Genomic DNA, 19,808 nt, shown 5'->3' on the forward strand with positions numbered 1-19,808 from the left:
TTTCTTCAGGCCTTTCACGTGCCGCACATCTCGAACAACTTTAATTGTTCCATCATACATCTTCAATTTGATGGTTCCCACGCCAACGATCTCTAAGGCATGATCATTGTAACTATACACAGATCCTCATGAGACAGGTTCATAATGATGGAACCATTCTCTTCTTGAGGTCATGTGATATGTTGCTCCCGAATCAATGAGCCATATATCTGCATATCTCTTTCTACCTTCTACGGTGGTTGACATTTCACAACATAGAACATCTCCATCATCTGAAGTGTTTGCAGTATTGCCTTGTGGATTGGAGTTTTTATTTAGACTCCAACAATCCTTCTTCAAGTGACCCTTCTTTCCATAATTGTAGCACTTTAAATTCTTCTTTCTCCTCGACTTCTATCTACCATGTTTGTGACTGCTACTTTGGCCACATTCTGTTGATCTCCCTCTTATTGTTGTCAACGCTTCTGCTTGTTGCAGATTTACTTGTCTGTCTTCCTTGTTCTTGCGCCGATTTTCTTCTTGTAGAACAGCAGCTGCAACGTCATCGAAGACTAGACTGGTGACATTACTATTTGTCAAGTTGATGATGAGTTGATCATAAGAATCAGGTAGACTTTGAAGTAGAAGTTCAGCACGTTCTTGTTCTCCTATTGTACATCTTAAGGATTTAAGCTGAGAAAATAACGTGTTCAGTGTGTTTAAGTGCTCCGTCACTGAAGTAGATTCTGGCATCCGGAGAGTGTACAATTTCCTCTTAAGGAAAATTTTATTTTGCAACGATGTGGCCTCGTACAATTTGGTGAGATGATCACATATCTCCTTAGTTGTCTTCTTCTCCTCGATGCTTAACAATACTTCATCTGCTAATGCTAGATGAAAGTTTGTCATGACATTCCCGTCCATTTCGATCCATTTGTTGTCATCTGTGAAATCCACCGGCGTTTCACTGATAGCTGTTAGACAATCATCTTTCCTCAGGATGACATTCATCTTCAATTTCCACAATTAGAAATTTCTCCCAATTCAATATCAAATTTCGTTGCCATAGCTTCTTTTACGGATAGCTCCCACTATTTCACTATCGTGAATAGTTCTCTGGAACTTTCAAAGAATGGGTAATAACTTCTTACTTTCTTATGTTGGAGGATCCACCTTTTGGTGGAAACCACAAAGACAATAAGCAGATATTACACACTCTAATCTGGCTCGGATACCAATTGTTGCGGAAGACGGCTATCGGATATAGCAAAATCGCAACTGATAATTTGAGAAAATAAAAATGAAGATAAAAGAGACACAAAATTTACGTGGAAATCCCCTAAATAATATAGGATAAAAACCACGGGCAACGGTAGAAGAATTTCACTATAAGCAATTAGGAATTACAACTTCTCTCAATCTACCAAGGAGAAAACAATGATAATTCTCTCTTGATAAAAAGGAGAAAACAACTCTCAAGAAACTCTCTAAATTCTCTCTAGTATTGGAAGAAAGCTAGAATGCTTTGGGATGATTTTGAAGCTAAATGAGTAGGGTATTTATAGTTGAAGCTTAAGGACTAATTTATAAATACCCTAAATTACAATGACTAAATTTGAGGTTTTACCCATACCGAAAAATCAATAAAAACTGCACCACTTTCGATGCCTATTAATCCAATGCATTTTCGGTGCATTTGTTTTTTTAACATAGAAAAGTTTAAATAGTGCAGCATGGGATACCTTCATGGCCAAATATCAAAAGTTGACTTCTTTAAGAAAACTGTTTAGTATTAGCTTCAACTCTGTTCTGTTGTTGTAACATACCCTGACTGGTAAGCATGATTTCTCAGGCAAATGAAATGCTGCATCATAAGGCAAATTTAAACGGATATCTTGCTTACCACACCGTTCAAAGTTTGGAGAAGATCAATCAGGATACTGACCGTGATTTCTTCTTGAGCGCAAAAGAAGCGAAGGAATATGGACTTATTGATGGTGTTATCATGAATCCTTTGAAAGCACTTCAACCACTACCTTTTACATCTGATGTTAATGAATAGCCGTTGCTTGTAATGTGTGTTTAGCTATTTTTGGTATAAATGTCATGGCTATACTCTGTAGAAATGAAATGATTGTCCACTTAAGTGTCTCATTGAGTATTGAATAATGATGGTAATCTGGTTAAAAAAACAGGGAATATGAATTTTGCCTTTTTGCTGCAAATAAACGTGCTGAAAAGTTTAGTACTATAATTCTTCCGTTTGCCAAAAAAGAAGAATTTTTGTTTTGATTTTCTTTCGCGGTGCCCAAGTGATCCAACTTTCAAATTTACGAATCCCCGAGCGAAAAAAAGAGGGGGACAAGGAAAGAATATGCTAAACTAGAATCAAAGAATAATCACTTTCAATTATTAACATTTCAATTACATTCTTCTAAGACCGAGAAATACATAGAGGCCAACAAGGGACAACAGAGATTCCTTGGTCGAAAACCTTGCTTCTCATGAAACTTGTGAAAGCTGAAGATATGGGTATAGTTCTTCTCATCAAAGAAATCGTTTTCATCTGATTTTGGCGTCGAGGATGTCGCTATATGAGGGCAACACAGTGGCAACGAGTCATGGGTTTTCTCTAGATTCCCGGTGAAACAATCTTCTTGGCTAATGGTAACATTTGATGGGATTTGTAAATAGTGAAAACGTTCTTCACTTGCCTCATCATCGCTGTTAGTTTTGCTGGTCTCGTTTTGTACTTGTCGAGCTTCCGGTACCTGATCTTGCTTGGGGGTTGGGGGCTTATCATCGTCACTACTACGGTTGCTTTGGGGTTCTTCCGGGGACTGTTTTGTGTCGGTGGAGTCGAGAGCAGGGCCTGGATGGTTATGACTAGAAGTATACGTGATAATAAGCATGGAAGCATCTGTTTTGCATCTGTCTACTTGCTTTTTGGCCGAACAACCTTTTGATGTGCTACACTTGTAATACCCTCTGCTTATAAGAAACATCAGAAAGTTAAAAATGCTTGTACACAAAGGGAAGGAACATGGGTTGAAGAAGAAGAAGACCTGGGATAAGGAGATCCTTTGATAGGCTTTTGCCCATATTTCCTCCACGACCACAAATCCGAAGGCGGACCTTCGTTCTTTAGCTTCCCACCATTTTCCCCGACCTTCACCGTAACCACAGTCCTTTCCACCACCTTCCTGGTAACAAACAAACATTTCTAAACTTGGAAATGTCATTTCAAAACTGTAATGAAAAGATAAAAGTAACCTTCTTTTGGATGCCTGAGTTTCTGATTCATTGGAAGCCAATTTTGGAGAGACAGAACCTTCCATCATCACTTTCTTTACTTGCCGCTGCTATGTTTTGTAAACCTGCTCTTCTATTATACCAAAATTGATTAAAAGAGACGAGCAGAGCTGTTTGAGAATTTAATGAAGTTTAGATGAAAAAGGAGTTAGGCAATACGACATAAAAAAAACCCAGCAACTTGCTTGCTTTCTTGCTTCACACTCTTTTAATATGCATGAATGAATCACCACTCACCTTTGCAATAAAATAAAATAAACCAGCCAGACAGCTACGGTATATAAATGAGTTTGATATTCGGTGTAGGGGGCCCATCCCGCAAACAATCAATTTTCCAATTGCAAAGCTGACAATAATTCACAAAATCTTATCCTGAAACCAAATTTGTGAATCTCCCCGAAAGAGGGAAATCTACTTTGCTGTTGGATTTGGTGGAAAGAGCACGACTTGGATATCCTCATGTTAGTGAAATATTAATAAAGTTATTTTTTATTGAGTTTGGCTAGAATCTCTGCAGAATCTAACTATAGACATGGGCCTTTCCTCTTTCTTTTTCAGTTTTTAAGATCATTTGATTTTGTGGCTACTGGGGAATGAAGCAGTTGCGTAGTTCTAAGGCGGCGCAGCCAAAGTGGGGCATCTAACTGATTGATCAATAATTAAGCAAGACAAAACTGGTTTATTCTAATATTTGGTAGACTTCATGTATGGAACAATTTGAATTTACAGGTCAAAACATGGCTGCTTCTTTTGTTATTGGTGATGGTTTATAGTGTGGATATTTGTTGGAGTCGAAGAGTGGATACATGTGCTACAACTCCGTACCCTACATGTTCAGACTCGCAGTGTTTCTGAAACTAAATTCATAATGATATTAAGGTCCATTGTTTTATGTCAGAGTTTGAGGTTGAAGAACCAATGAGCGGAAGCGATGGGATTCTGACATGGGCTAAAGATAAGCCCAATCTGCCTATTTTATTGAATGATTGCGGATTGATATTTCGTATTCGGAATGGGCTAAAGATCGAGGCAACTGAAAGGAAATAAAAGCGTAGATATCAAAAGTAAGGGTTCGTTGCAGAACAGATTTTTTAAAATAAATTTAGTAAAATGAATTATATTTTTTTAAAATATTATCTGAAAATTATTTTTCGGTATTTGGATAATGTTGTGTAATTCATTTTTCATTAATTGATAATTTTTTTAAAAAAAAAAGTACATTATAAACATCAAATACAATAAATAACATTATTTATGAATAAAATAATAATATTATTTCCAAATATTAGAATAATTTTTAAATATTATTTATGTAAATATTATTATCTACAATTTATAGATAAATTAATAAAAAGATTCAAACTAATATATTTTATTAAAATAAAATTATTATAAATTATATTAATTATTTGTTAAAATAATAATAATATATTGTTAATTATATTAATTACTTACTAAAACAGTAGTGTCATGACCTTATTTAAAATAATTATTAAATTAAATTTAAAAATAATTACGACTTTATGTAAACAAACTTGGATTTCTAGATTAATTTAAAATTTGGAGCCGTCATCAACCTTTTGGCTTAGACTGATCAAATACCTAAAATATCTTTTAACAAATTAAAAAATGTTTTAAGAAAAAAATGGATATGCATTTACCAAAGGGGTCGGTTACCCGCGGGGAAGGGTGAGCACCCTTACAACGCCAAAAAATTAATACATTTGATTATATGATGTCTAAAACGATGGAATTTTGCACATCTCAATTCAAAATTTAAATTACGATTCTTCATATTTCTATGAATTTTTAAAAGGAGTGAATTTCATTCTTTGAAAATGTTTGACTCGATAAAATCGCTTAATTCACTCGATATTATTTAAAGAATGATGTTCCCTTATTACGTGAGTTAACAGAAATTGAAATCCAATTATGTTGGACGAAATTTCGTTAACCCACGAAGTAAGGTAATATTGCCTTTAAATTTTCAAAAGGATTAAATAGTAAATGCATAATACAAGAATATAATCATAAAAAACAATATACACAGAGAATATATAAAAAAAATTATTAATCGCAACAAATGAATAAAATGGTAACATAAAATAAAAATAAATAAATAAAAAAATATAAAGTAAAGATAAAAGTCAGACATAAACAAATATATAACACAAGAAATAACTAAACAAAAAATAATAGGAATACCAAGTTCTTCTATTCTGTTGTGATGAGGAAGAGACATAAAAACACTGTCAGATTGCTTTATGCTGAGGATGGCTCTAGATTGGATACTTTTGAGACCATGTATGCTGAGATGGTGAGGTTTTATACTATGTTACTTGGCATGGAGGACACTTGTATTAAAAGTTGTGATGTGGATGTTCTTAAGGGCTTGTTGGGGTATGAACTTCCTTATGCTATTGTTGCTTCCCTAGTGAAGGAGATCTCTAATGAGGAAATCAAAGCTTCCTTGTTTAAGCAAGGGAATGAGAAGAGTCCTGGACCTGATGGGTATACTGCATACTTCTTCAAAGTGGCTTGGGATATTATTCAAGTTGATTTTTTGGCTGCCATTAGAGAGTTTTTCCAGACTGGTGTCCTGTTGTCTGCCTTCAATGCAACAACCATTGTCCTAGTGCCTAAGACTCCTAATGTAGGTATGGCTAAGGACTTTCGTCCCATATCTTGTTGCTCGGTTGTATATAAAACCATTACTAGCATCATTGTTGATTGTTTGGCTAGCTTCTTTCTAGACTTGATTTTATCGAATCAGACTGCATTTATTAAGGGGAGCAACATAGTTGATAATACACTATTAGCTCAGGAAATAGTTAGGGGATACTCTCGCAACTCAATGTCCCCTAGACGTGCTCTTAAAATTTACCTTAGGAAGGCTTTTGATTCTGTGTGCTTGGATTGTTTGTTGAAAGTTCTTGCTGTCTTGGGGCTTCCTGAGGAATTTAGAGTTTGGATCAGGGCTTGTATCACTGGTGCAAGGTTCTCTGTGGCATTTAATGGGAGCTTAGTGAGGTTTTTTAAAAGGAGAAGGGGGGTTAGACAGGGGGACCCTCTGTCCCCTTATCTCTTTATTTTAGTCATGAATGTGATGTCTCATTTGCTTAATGTTGTTGCTTGTAATGGCCTAATCTGGTTTCATCCTAAATGCAAACGTGTCTCTCTCACCCACCTTAGTTTTGCTAATGACTTGCTTATTTTCTGTCATGGTGATGAGAGTTCTATTTTGGGTGTTGTTAGGGTTTTGGAGGTTTTCTATGAGTTATATGGTCTTCAGCTTAATGCTGGTAAATCCGAATTGTTTGCTTGTGGGGTGCAAAATGATATTTTAAGTAGGATGCTGGCAGTAACTGGATTTAAATTGGGAAGACTCCCTGTTAGGTATCTTGGGGTTCCTTTAGTCACTAGAAAATTAGCAGTCAAGGATTGCATTCCATTGATTGATAAGATTAGAAGTAAATTGAGCATATGGTCTAAATTGAAGCTGAGCTATGGTGGTAGGTTGTAGCTTATTCAATCTGTCCTTTTTAGTATTTCAAATTACTGGTGTAGGCAGTTGGTTCTGCCAAATAAGGTCATTAGGCAGGTTGAGCAGCTTTGTATGAGATTTTTTTGGAAGGGTAGTGACATTCCTACTAGGGGGGATAGAGTGAGCTGGCTGCAAATGTGTTGGTTAAAATCAGAGGTTGGTTTGGGTTTGAAGACTCTTGGCTGCTGGAATAAGGTGTGTTGCTTCTTGCTGATTAGGAACATCTTAGCAAATGCAGGGTCACTTTGGGTGGCCTGGATCAAAGAATATGCTCTGAAGGGGACTGCTTATTGGGAAGCCAGTCCTAAACCTCAGTTTAGCCAGATTTTGAGAAAACTGCTTAAGCTTAGGAATGAAGATGCTGTCTTATTTGGTAGTATAGTGGATTGGAACATGGTTAAAAGTAAGTGGGTGTGGGAGAAGTTAAGAGACAAGAGGGAAAAGGTCAGATGGGAACACCTTATCTGGTTCCCCTTACATGTCCCAAAAATGTCAATTGTTGCTTGGATGGCTGTTTTGAATAGGCTCCCTGCTAAGGACAGACTCAACAATATGGGAATAGAGTTGGATGAAGGTTGTGTTCTTTGTAATGCTGGGCTTGAAGACAGGGACCATCTTTTCAATGACTGTGTTTTTACTAGGGGAATTTGGAGCAAGGTCCTGCAAACTTGTAGAATACCCCACAGGGAATTGTGTTGGAGTGCTTCTCTGGCTTGGGTAGTAGCTAACTTCAGGGGTAAATCCTTGTTGATTTGTATTTTGAAATTGGCTTGGATTTGCCTTTTATACTTTGTGTGGAAAGAACGTAACCTCAGGTGTTTCAGGGGCTGCTCTAGGATAGCTGATGATATATTTGAAAGTATTAGGAGATCAGTTGGTGCTAGGTTACAAGGATATAGCATAAACAAGGTTGATAGTGTTAATCTTCAGCTTTGCCTGGACTGGAGCATTGGCTAGTGTTGGTGATTGCTGATTTGCTAAGGGCTTCTTGGTTTTACATTTGCAGATGTGTGCAGGTCCATGGGCGGTTGCTTATGGGGAGCTTGCTCTTTCTTGCATTTTGCTGCTTGCTTTCTTATTTTGTTTATTTTTGTTGTATGTTTGGTATGGTTGTTACCTAGGCTGCTAGCAGGGGTTTGGTGCCCTAATGGCTTTCGGTAGTTTGTATTGATTGTAGCACGTTTCTTTTCCTTCTTTTGGGTAATAAAATCAAATTATTCAAAACAAAAGAAACTGAACATATAATTTAAAATATTTGGGAAATAAATAACATGCTAATTAGCAAATAATTATTTAAAATACCTTTAATTAATCTAATAAATAGTAACTAATAATGTCAGAATGATTTTATTCGAATAATTGCTTGGAAGGGCAGTCCAAGTATTTGGAGGTCTTCCCTAGATTAGTCGAACAATTAATAAACGCCTCGTATTTATAAAATTAATAATAACAAATGGTGTTATTTCTCAGCAAAATAAATATATATATATAATGGTGTTATTTATTTTCTAAAATATTCACACACACACACACACATATATATATATATAATAACAAGTATTTTATTTTATAAAAAACATGAATTAAACAAGATTAAAATATACACAACATGAAACAAAGTGATTTACAGGATTAAGTTATAAATAGTGGAAATCTACATGTGTCATTGACTCATTTTACCATAATATTTCATTTTATAATCAATCTCGTGTAGTGGCTAAAAACGAACAAGACTAAAGTTTGGAGGATTTGATGCAAATATAGCCATTTTGAATGCATACAAAACAAAAGGGATTAAAATGAAACAATTATCAAATTAAAAAGCCAAATCGAATATTTAACCATGAAGTTTAAATATGTGCGATGACTAAAATGTAAACATGGAAACATTTGAAACTTAGAATCGTAAATATGCCATTACATTTCATGACCACGACAGAATGATACGAAGCCCGAGGGACCTAAACAACAATTCCATCCTTAAAACTAAAAAACAGGAGCATGTTATGGCGTAACGACGCCATTTTGCTGGGCACATATATACTCTATTATGAGCCATCTGGGAACTGTAGTTCCCATTTGGATTCAGCCGCTTTAAGAGAGAGATAACCCACAAATTCTCTGGGATTCTTCCCTCACCGAAGGAGAGTACCGCCGTTCGAATGTGTTGTTCATCGTGTAACACACATCTCCCGTATACCTTTTCGTACACGAAATACAGCTGTCACATCACTTTTGAAATAGTTCCTCAATTGAAAACCTATAGTTTTTTTTTCCAAAATTCTTAAAACATGACATTTGTTTTATATACCGCAAAACATTAATTAGAATATGTTACAAGGTTCTACTTAAGTACAATTCAAAGCATTTTTCATACGTTAATTACATGCCAACTAAGTTTTTCAAAATTAATCGGATTATCCTATTGTTACTGACGAGTCAACCTTAATTGATGATAGCTGCTGCTACTACTGTACTCCTTACTCGTCTATTCTCTGCCTTCACCTACTCGTGAAATCAACGCACGTTAAATATTTACTTAGTGAGACATAATATTATAAAGAAACATTAATGTAAACATAAGTATATCATGATTTTTTGTTTATGAAACAATTCGTATCATCCATAAGGATTAGATAAGTCCCAATTGTCTAAACCATATTTCTTTCATACCATCATCCTCAACATTCTGAGTATGTCCAACACACCTTTCTTTACTTACATTTTTCCCATTATTCTTTAGTAATTATTTATTATTTCCATTTATGGCATCCTTTCATGTTTTTAATACACCGTTATGCATTTTATTTATGGCATCCTTTCATGCCTTTAATGCACTGTTATGCATTTTATTTATGGCATCCTTTCATGCCTTTAATGCATCATTATGCATTTTATTTATGATATCCTTTCATGCCTTTAATGCACCGTTATGCATTTTAATTATGATATCCTTTCATGCCTTTAATATCCCATTTATATGCATCAAAATATATTAAATACCATAAACATACATTAAATTGAAACCTTATAATTGAACTCATTTCAAAACTTATTCCTCTCAAATAAACACAATAAATGTACTCACCTGATAATCCTCGCTAAAAATGTAATGAGGTTTGGCTACTCAACAACTTTATCTTTGCCCTTTATCTTGCTAGATTCAGGACCTTGGTTATGATCTACACAAACATCTATTAAAGGCACATACCATATCAAATGTTAGTATATTCCCTAACATTTATACTTTAATAATACTCACAAGTACTATTATTTAGATTTCTATAACAAATTTCAACCTATCTTTAATTTCTAGGCTCAATAGTATCGGTACTCATACCATGGTATCGATACTTCTATATTATGGTACTGATACTCTCTTTCAGTATCAATACTATTTCGACATTCTATAAATCAATGGTATCAATACCTTCCTCTCAGTACCGATACTTCTGTATTATGGTACCGATACTCTATTATGGTATCGATACCATTTATGCATTCTATAAATCAATGATATTGATATCTTCCTCATGGTATCAATACCCACTTAAGTATCGATATTGATTGAATCAGTGTCGATATTGTTCAATTGATTTCTTATAATTTAATCCTATAGTATCGGTACTGTTTTTCCAGTACCGATACCTCTACTCAAATTTACCATTTTTCAGCCCGATTTTTACTAATTTCCCCCTTAATTCTCCTACTTTTTCCTCCGACGGTTCTATTAAACTCTTATTTACTTAACCCAACTAACTTTCCTTCATTTAACCTCTTATAACTTTTAAAATTTCCAAAGAACATCTCAACTCAAGAATCTTACCACTTTTTCTAACATGTTTTTAATCATATCCAATGCTTCTAATCTCTTATTCACTCACTTGACAAGTCAAATATATTAATAAACCTCAATAAAAACTAATATATCAACATATCATTCAAAAACACATATCCCTAAATCTCAAATAAAACTTCCACCTCTTAGTTTTAATCTTCTTTAACCCTTCCTTAAGCTTACATATCACTTAATGTTACAAAAGCCAACCAAAATCAGAAGGAACTAGCTGAATAAAGTTTACCTTGTTTCCATGGAGGAGAGCACAACCTACGGGAGGAAGAAAAAGAGGAATAAGTTAGTTAAAATTTTAACTTTCCCCTTTTTCTTAAATCCCTAATCTTTTTTAAAAAATAATTTTTAATTTTATTTCATTCCAAATAACCAAAATACCCTTTTAATTATCCTTTTCTTACTAATTGGCCCTACTCAAAACATTCCTTATACTTTAACATTTATTAATTTAAACCTTCAATTTTTTAAATTCTTTCAAAATTGTCATCGACCTACCATTTGGGGGTATTACAGGCCGCCACTCACGGTGGCTAGAATATGAAACAATTAACCCAAAATGACCCACCCAACCTCTTATTTTTAGATCTAGGGTTCTCTTTAAAGGAAAAACAACCAATTGTCCTAAATCTAGCCTTTTATCTTCGGTTTTTTTGAATCTTCAGCTTCGATGAAAGAAGCACCATTGCGAATAGGGAATCTCTTCTAGTCTCTCTTATTTTTTATTTATTTCTTATGATTCTCTCTCTTTTTTTATTCTCGAACCAACCTCGAAATCATTTTCCTTGCTTCATTTTATACTTTAATCTCTGTTGCATGTGATGTTTGATGTGCTGCTGAAAAGAATAGTGTTTGAGTGCCTTATTTGTGACTAATAATCTTGGATGGGATCCTTTATCTCTATTCGAATGTAAAAAATTAATAAAAAAATATTATTTTTCTTGACTTTTCCCATTTTTTTTATTGATCAGGTGATGGCTGCTTTGAAATGGTGGCATCAGAGGAGTCAGTGATGTCAGACGATACGACAGTAAACAGTAACGGTGACGGTAGACGTGGCAGTGAGCAATGCTACTCGACGGCTACGACTATCCACCCTAGGGTTATGATGAAAACCCTAAGGCTATATCTCATCTGGGTCGTTGGATCAAGGTTAAATTCAACGGCTAGGATCACTGGTGGCTGTGGTGATGACAGGAAACTCTAATTTGTTGGGTTACCCAATTGGGCTATCGATTTTGGGCATGATGACTTTTTTGGGCCTTCGAGTCATTTTTGGGTTGACCCATTTATATTTCATATTTTATTATCGTGCCATTTTATAAATTTCAATTGGGCCCTTTGCGTAACCTACAAAATGAAATAAAAAACGAAAGTAAATATTTATATATAAATATATATATAAATAATTATTTACCAATTAATTATAATCACTAAAATTTAAAAACTATAATATTAAAATAAAAATATTATATTTTAAATAATATATTTTAAATATTCAATAATTTAATACTATTGTTTTAAGAAAAGCTACTAGAGACGCTGACAAAATTTAATGTTGAATAGTAAGCCCGATAAAAATACCCAAATGGGAATGAAAGATAACGATGGAAAAGACGAAAGCGCGGGAATTGGTTTGGCAGCTACAAAACCAGCATTCTTTACACGATAATTTAGTATTCGGAATGTAAAAATCTTCCATGGATACGAGGGAAAGCAAGCGAGTATTAGGATTAAATTAAAACAAAATATAAAATTTAAACATTAATTTTATTAATTAGTATAAATATTAAATAATTTAATTAAAAGTAATTAATTTATGCCAAAGAATTTTGGCACAGATGGTTGAGATTCAAGAATTTGAGTTTGTAAGGTCAAGTTAGAATCTTATCACCGTCACTCTTGATGGACAATTTGTAAATCTCAATTGAATCTTAAGTATGTCATAGACTGAGAGAGTCACCATGATATAAACTTTTATGTACCAAAAAATATTAAATTTTATTATATTTTAAAATTGAATAATTATTTTAATTAAAAGATTTAATAAAAATATCTTTATAATTAAAGGGTCTTTACTTATTTTTACCTCAATTTAAAGATAACTTATTTGTTTAATATTTAAATTTAAAGTTTCGATCTAGTACTTGAATTTTTAATTTATATTTTATTTTAGTACTCCCGCTTGAAGATTATGAAATTGTTGCAAGTTGGTATCTTTTATGGGTAAATTATATCATTAATCACTCAATTATATTCTCTCTCTTATATTAGTCATTGAAGTTTATTTTGTTTAATTTAATTACTTAAATTTCAAATTACTCCTAATTTGATCACTTTAACTTTCAAATTTAATTTTTTATTTTAATTACATATTAATATAATAATAAAATACCATGTAACAAAATATTATTAATGAAATAAGTTTGAGTGATTAAAACATGGTAATTAAATTGAAATTTTTTAAACTTTAATGACCGAAATATGAGTGAGAAGATAATTAAATGAAAAATGATGCAATTTAAACAAAAATATCACGTGAAAAAGTTCTCAAATACTAAAATAAAATAAAAACTAAATATTAAATATGATTTTGAAATAATTGAAAGTTTAGATGCTAATACGGATCAAAATTAATATTTTAACTATTAAACTCGAAATTTACCCCAAATTTAAAAGGAAAAAACTTGAAAAGACATTAATTTAAGCCAAGAATAAAATAATAACAACAACAACAAAACCTTATTTTCATATGTAATGGGGTAAGGGAGAGATAGGATAGTAGGTTGTCCCCCAACGTCAGATTAAGAGCAGCTTCCGTGGAAGACCTCCGGCAGTCAAAAAATTAAAAATAAATATAAAATACAATGCATGTTTAAATAAATAAATAAAATACGTAGTTAGACAATCTTCATATGCAGTCTTCATATACACATATATAATAGAAAGTAATCCCTACAAATACACCCCTACGTAAAAATATCTGCGTATATAGAGATTTACATTGAATTTAATTTTGGGATGCCAGGCGCGTTCAATTAATTTTTGGCTCAGCGTGCTCCCCACTCCACTTAATCCTCTGGACTTGTTAGCTGGATTCAATGCAAATCGTTGGCTGTAGCCTAACCTAACCCAACCAATTCAGATGTGGTGGAGATGAGTCAAAGTTAGCTCAGATTTTGACACATCAGCAGATGGACCCACTAAATCCAGAATACATGTTCAGAAGGAACTTTTGGCCATAAATAGTTGCTCGAAACAAAACGAGCCTGGAGTGGCACCAAAACAGTGCTGACACGAGTGGGCGTAGTTATCAATGTCTCAACTCAGCTACTTATACTGCAAAAGGGAAGACACCCCACTTTATCCTCCGCTATCCTGAATTCGTCTTCCCAAACCCTAGTAAACCCTCGTAGCTATTCTCTTTTGAAAGCGATAAATCATTGAATGGCGTCAACGCCACCGCACTATTCAATCACAGCTACAACAAAGTCCTACCACACCCAGCAATACCCAAAAAATCAAATAAAAAACCAACGGAATCATTCTCATCCCCAGAAGTTTTCACTCTCGAATAGCCCTCACCCACCTTGCAATGCTGCGAAACACACCAGCACTGCCTCCGCCACCTGTGCTCCCCTCCCTTTTCCTTCCCTCGACCCCGATTTCTCTGGCCGCCGGTCGACTCGTTTTGTTTCAAAGACGCATTTGGGCCGCCCCAAAACTACCATCAACACCCGACGCACCTCTGTAGCTGAAGAGGTCCTTCAACTCGCCTTACACAACGGCCTAGCTGGCCTTGAAAGCATTCTCCATTCCTTTGAATCTAAGCTTTGTAGCTCTGATGACTACACTTTCTTGCTTCGAGAGCTTGGAAACATAAGTGAGTATGAAAAAGCCCTTAAATGTTTTAACTTTGCGGTTAGAAGGGAGAGAAGAAAAACTGAACAAGGAAAATTAGCTACTGCGATGATTAGTATTCTGGGTAGATTAGGAAAAATTGAACTTGCCAAGGGAATTTTCCGGACTGCGATAAGTGAGGGTTATGGAAATACAGTTTATGCTTTTTCTGCTTTAATTAGTGCTTTTGGGAGAAGCGGGTATTGTGATGAGGCCATAAAGGTTTTCGATTCCATGAAAAACCATGGGTTGAGGCCAAACTTAGTTACTTATAATGCTGTGATTGATGCTTGTGCGAAAGGAGGTGTGGATTTTAAAAGGGTTGTGGAGCTATTTGATGAGATGTTAAGAAGTGGAGTGCAGCCGGATCGAATCACTTTTAATTCCTTGCTTGCAGTTTGTAGCAGAGGGGGTCTATGGGAGGCCGCTAGGAATTTGTTTAGTGAGATGGTTAATAGAGGGATTAATCGAGATGTTTTGACTTATAATACACTGTTGGATGCCGTTTGTAAAGGTGGACAATTGGATTTGGCTTTCGAGATTATGGCAGAAATGCCTGCAAAAAATATCTTGCCTAATGTTGTAACTTACAGTACTGTGGTCGATGGGTATGCAAAGGCTGGTAGATTTGATGAGGCACTCAATTTGTTTAATGAAATGAAATTTTTGGGTATTGGTTTGGATAGAGTTTCATATAATACTTTGCTTTCTATTTATGCAAAGCTTGGTAGGTTTGAGGAGGCTTTAGATATTTGCAGGGAGATGGAGGATTCAGGCATGCGGAAGGATGTTGTGACATACAATGCACTGTTGGATGGATACGGGAAACTAGGCAAGTATGATGAAGTTAGAGGACTGTTTGATGAGATGAAAGCACAAAAGGTGTCACCTAATTTATTGACTTACTCGACAGTGATTGATGTATATTCGAAGGGTGGTTTGTATGAGGAAGCTATGTATGTTTTTAGGGAGTTTAAGGGGGCAGGATTGAAAGCTGATGTTGTACTCTACAGTGCATTAATTGATGCTTTGTGCAAGAATAGATTGGTGGAATCTGCTTTATCCTTGCTCAATGAGATGACAAATGAAGGGATTAGGCCTAATGTTGTTACATACAATTCTATCATTGATGCTTTTGGTCGGTCTGCAACTTCAGAACATGCATTTGATGCTGGTGAGATCCGTGAATTGGTAGCTGACTCTTCGTCATTGGTCATTGATCAATGTATTCAAAGCAAGGCAGGTAATAGAGAGTGTAACCAGATCATAAAAATTTTTGGGCAGCTGGCTGCTGAGAAAGGAGGTAAAGCAAAGAAAGATTGTGGTGGCAAGTGGGAAATCTTGTGCATCTTAGGAGTTTTCCAGAAGATGCATGAGTTGGAAATTAAACCAAATGTTGTCACCTTCTCAGCCATCTTAAATGTCTGCAGGTATTATAATTTGCTTTTTCCTGTGCTTTCCAATTAATTTGTTCCTTCACATATATTGTTCAATGAAAAATGTGGACTTGGCAGTTGGCACAACAGTTCAGAGTCCTGTTGCTTTCCAAGTCCACCCAGTCTTGAAAATTTCATTTATATGTTTAAATTTATCTAATTCAATGACTTGAAACTAGAAAGTAAAGGTTCATCTTTTTCGTACTCATGCCAAAAAAATTCTGAACAATGAATCAGTAATCTTCAGTTGGCCAGTTGGTCTCTTAAAGTCTAGAGCCAGAGTTGTGGTTGCCTAATGCAGGAATGGTGGTTTATAATTGCACTATGATAAATTGATAACTATGTTCTAGCTGTTCAAGGAAAATGACATTGTCTAAAACTTCTAATTTGCATTCCATTAGCTTACTCGTTATCCGCTTGCAGTTGAACAAATCAAGCACGCAATATAACAGGCTTCGAGATTTACTTGATATTACAGGTTTATCTGATTTGTAAATAGTGGGAATTTACTTGTGATTTGTGAATCTTCCCTTTTCCATTATTTACTAATTAAATAATCTTTTATCTGAAAAATATGGATGATAATTGTGATTTATTGCTTTGGCTGTAGCCGGTGTGATTCCTTTGAGGAGGCTTCAATGTTGTTGGAAGGGCTCCGGTTGTTTGATAATCAGGTCTATGGTGTTGCCTATGGTCTTCTTATGGGCTATAGGGAGAATGTTTGGGTCCAAGCTCAATCCCTATTTGATGAAGTGAAGTCGATGGACTCTTCAACTGCTTCTGCCTTTTATAATGCTCTGAGTGACGTGCTGTGGCACTTTGGTCAGGTTGGCTCTTTGTAACGCTGTTGCTTCTCTAGTTTGATGCACTTCTAGCTCAGTTGCATTCCACTATGATGCTTTTCCCTTAATATTTTTATGATTTTAGGACCTTCTATAGTTTAACATATCTACAATGTTACCTTACAGAAACGGGGAGCTCAGCTGGTTGTGCTTGAAGGAAGACGGCGGCAAGTGTGGGAGAGTGTATGGTCTAGTTCTTGTTTAGATTTGCATCTTATGTCCTCTGGCGCTGCTCGAGCAATGGTGCATTCTTGGTTGCTAAACATACACACTATTGTTTTTGAAGGTCATGAATTGCCAAAGCTATTAAGGTAATCAAAGTGGTTTTGCAGTTAATGGGCACATTAACAGGGTCCTTGCACCGATTTGTTTAAAAAATAAGTCTGTTTCCATGCTTTTTCAGCATTTTAACAGGTTGGGGCAAACATAGCAAAAGAGTCGGTGAGGGTGCACTAAGGCGAGCTGTTGAAGCACTCCTCACTAGCATGGGTGCACCCTTTCAGCTTGCTAAGTGTAACTTAGGTAGATTCGAATCAACAGGTCCTGTAGTTACGGCCTGGTTAAGAAGATCTGGCACCAAAAAGTTGATAGTTCTTCATGATGACAGAAGTCACACTGAAAACACAAGGTTTGAACAAATCTCAAATTTACAGACAGTTCCTTTGTACTAGTTTGCATAAATAGCCTTTATTTAAAACTTCTTGTGTTTTCCTCATGTTTCTCCCTGTAAGTTGTACAATTTAAGAATTGGCCTATATGTCTGTCTCTCTTGCCATCATCAAACCTTTGAGCTTTGCATTCAATACTGCCTGTTGATGTAGTAACCAGCAAGAGACAATCAAGTGGCAATATATGAAGCTTACAAAATACTAATGCATCATTTGTACTTTGATTTGAGCCTGTTATTAGAAATTTGGTGTACTGTTTCAAGTTAGCGAAGAAAATAGTCATTAACTGGTTAAAAATTGCGTCCAAGACAAACATAGGTACCGATTTCAGGTATTATAGAAGAACCAAGGTTTCAACTTCATCATTTGCCCTGCCTGCATGTTTTATCACGAAATCTATTTTGTATTGCAAAGCAAACCTGCATTTCTTGAAATGATCATTCGGGGACTGTTGTTTTTGAGAGGATACGCTTATAAGAAACTTTAAAACCTTTTTTTTACCTTTGATCAAAATTAATCTGCCTTTCTCTTCGTTTATTCTTTTATATTTTAATAAATTTCATAAACTTAAATTTAATCACAAAAGGTAAGTTCAGATTTCCTTTATATTTTCAAAAGAAGCATGAAAACTTGAATTGAGCTTTGATATTAAAGGTGTCCCAAAGTTGTCTTCCTAAATTCACCAATTTGGATGGCATATCCTATTAGTCTATTATGGTCAGTAACATTTTTACTTCTAAGAGAAAGAAATCAACTGCATGGCTTAGTTTTGTTATTAGATCAATTTCTTTCTCATGATCAGACCATTTTCGGTGAGCTACCGTCTACCCTCGGTATTAACATAAGCTATAGTATTAATGCATGGATAGGAATAAAAAATTGTCAAAATAGAACTTTGAATTTTGCAATTAAAACAATGATCCCAAATCTCGTAACAAGATCGGATTCGGAATCATATAAGGCATGAAATGTAGCATGTATATACTTTTTCTTTTGGTCCAAAAACCCAAACTCGAGGCACGATCAAGGGCATATGCTTCCTTGTGTCATCGAATTCCACCCGTTGGATCCACCACGTGGATATTACCCAAAAAAGAAAGAAAAAAAATACAATACAGAGACTTGGTTCCTTAAAACCAACTACGTGTGCAATTGAGAAAGGTGGCTAAAGGCTCCAGCGGTCCATCCGAGTCGGTGCCTAGATGGGGATAGACCAGCCAAACCCGTCTGCTGCTTTGGTTTTAAATTCCACGCAGAATTGGATAGAAGGGATTTCTTTTTGGATTTTAGATGACAAATATTATATCCTGTCATATTGGATTGAGGCATTAAAATAATCTCAAAATTAAGTTGATTATAATACGGCATTTGTTGATGAGAATTAACGGCGTATCTCCGGTGAAAGCTACTAGCTGATAAGACCGTTGTCTGAGGTGTAAGACGGAGAATTTCATGTGACAATTAGTCAATTTTATATTTAGATAAAAGTTATTACGTAGGCTCATTATCTCGTTTGCGTTATCTATGCTCTTATTTGTACATCCCTCATTGGCCATCCTACACGTCTTATACCGCTCAACATATAGTAGGTGGAGAGTAGTTGAAACTGAATCAAATAGGAAAAGAATAAAACTTCAAACAATTTATGTATCCAACGATAACAACAACGACAAAAATTTCACCTCGCGTAACTTAATGAAGATGCACTGGATTTATATTCAAAGAAATGAAAATCAAAGCAAAATTTAATGATGGGGTGCTAGTAATTTTTAGGGTGTCAATGTAACAGCAGAGAATTGATTGCTCTATAAAAAGGGATGAAGTGTGAAAAGAAGCAGAAACGAAATCCTTAATTTCCAGAGTTAATCATGGAAGCATGCAAATGTAAGTCCACCTTACACGCAAATTATTATGTATATCATATCACTTTATGCACAGCTTGAGCTTGCCATTTTTCATAACTCATCCCTTTTGCAATTATAATTAATTCTAACTAAATTCTATCATTACTTCTTATTTACATGTAATTAGTAAAAATATTTTCTATATTTAATTCTTTTTTTTTTACTTTTTGAAAATTTGATTTTAAACTAAACAGTAACCATTTTATTATTAATCATTTAAAAAACAATTAGTTATTGTGTTGTTTGTGCCTTGGCATGCACGCCACACCACTGCACGTGCATCTACTTTAGTATCCTCGTCATATTTCTTTCTAGTTTCCACCCTAATCCCATAATCTAATCCTAATAAACCCCAACTAAACAGAATCCTATC

General features: G+C 34.9%; 2 protein-coding genes and 1 pseudogene across 2 annotated transcripts; 2 read left to right on the forward strand and 1 right to left on the reverse strand.

The window, feature by feature from the left end:
• Positions 1–2,371: 2,371 nt before the first annotated feature.
• On the reverse strand, positions 2,372–3,441 carry LOC120135251 (annotated as a pseudogene).
• Positions 3,442–5,518: 2,077 nt separating this feature from the next.
• Positions 5,519–11,892, forward strand: LOC120135384. The gene is made up of 4 exons (XM_039151654.1): positions 5,519–6,777; positions 6,859–7,744; positions 7,842–7,917; positions 11,657–11,892. The coding sequence occupies exons 1-4, from the start codon at positions 5,519–5,521 to the stop codon at positions 11,890–11,892; spliced, it is 2,457 nt and encodes an 818-aa protein (XP_039007585.1).
• Positions 11,893–13,971: 2,079 nt separating this feature from the next.
• LOC120135293 (pentatricopeptide repeat-containing protein At2g31400, chloroplastic-like) lies at positions 13,972–17,730 on the forward strand. The gene is made up of 4 exons (XM_039151576.1): positions 13,972–16,015; positions 16,632–16,848; positions 16,990–17,174; positions 17,267–17,730. The coding sequence occupies exons 1-4, from the start codon at positions 14,133–14,135 to the stop codon at positions 17,532–17,534; spliced, it is 2,553 nt and encodes an 850-aa protein (XP_039007507.1). The 5' UTR covers positions 13,972–14,132; the 3' UTR covers positions 17,535–17,730.
• The last annotated feature ends 2,078 nt before the right edge of the window (positions 17,731–19,808 follow it).

This window comes from Hibiscus syriacus, unplaced genomic scaffold (assembly GCF_006381635.1).
Source record: "Hibiscus syriacus cultivar Baekdansim isolate YM2019G1 unplaced genomic scaffold, ASM638163v2 tig00110607_pilon, whole genome shotgun sequence".
In the NCBI taxonomy this organism is placed as follows: domain Eukaryota; kingdom Viridiplantae; phylum Streptophyta; class Magnoliopsida; order Malvales; family Malvaceae; genus Hibiscus; species Hibiscus syriacus.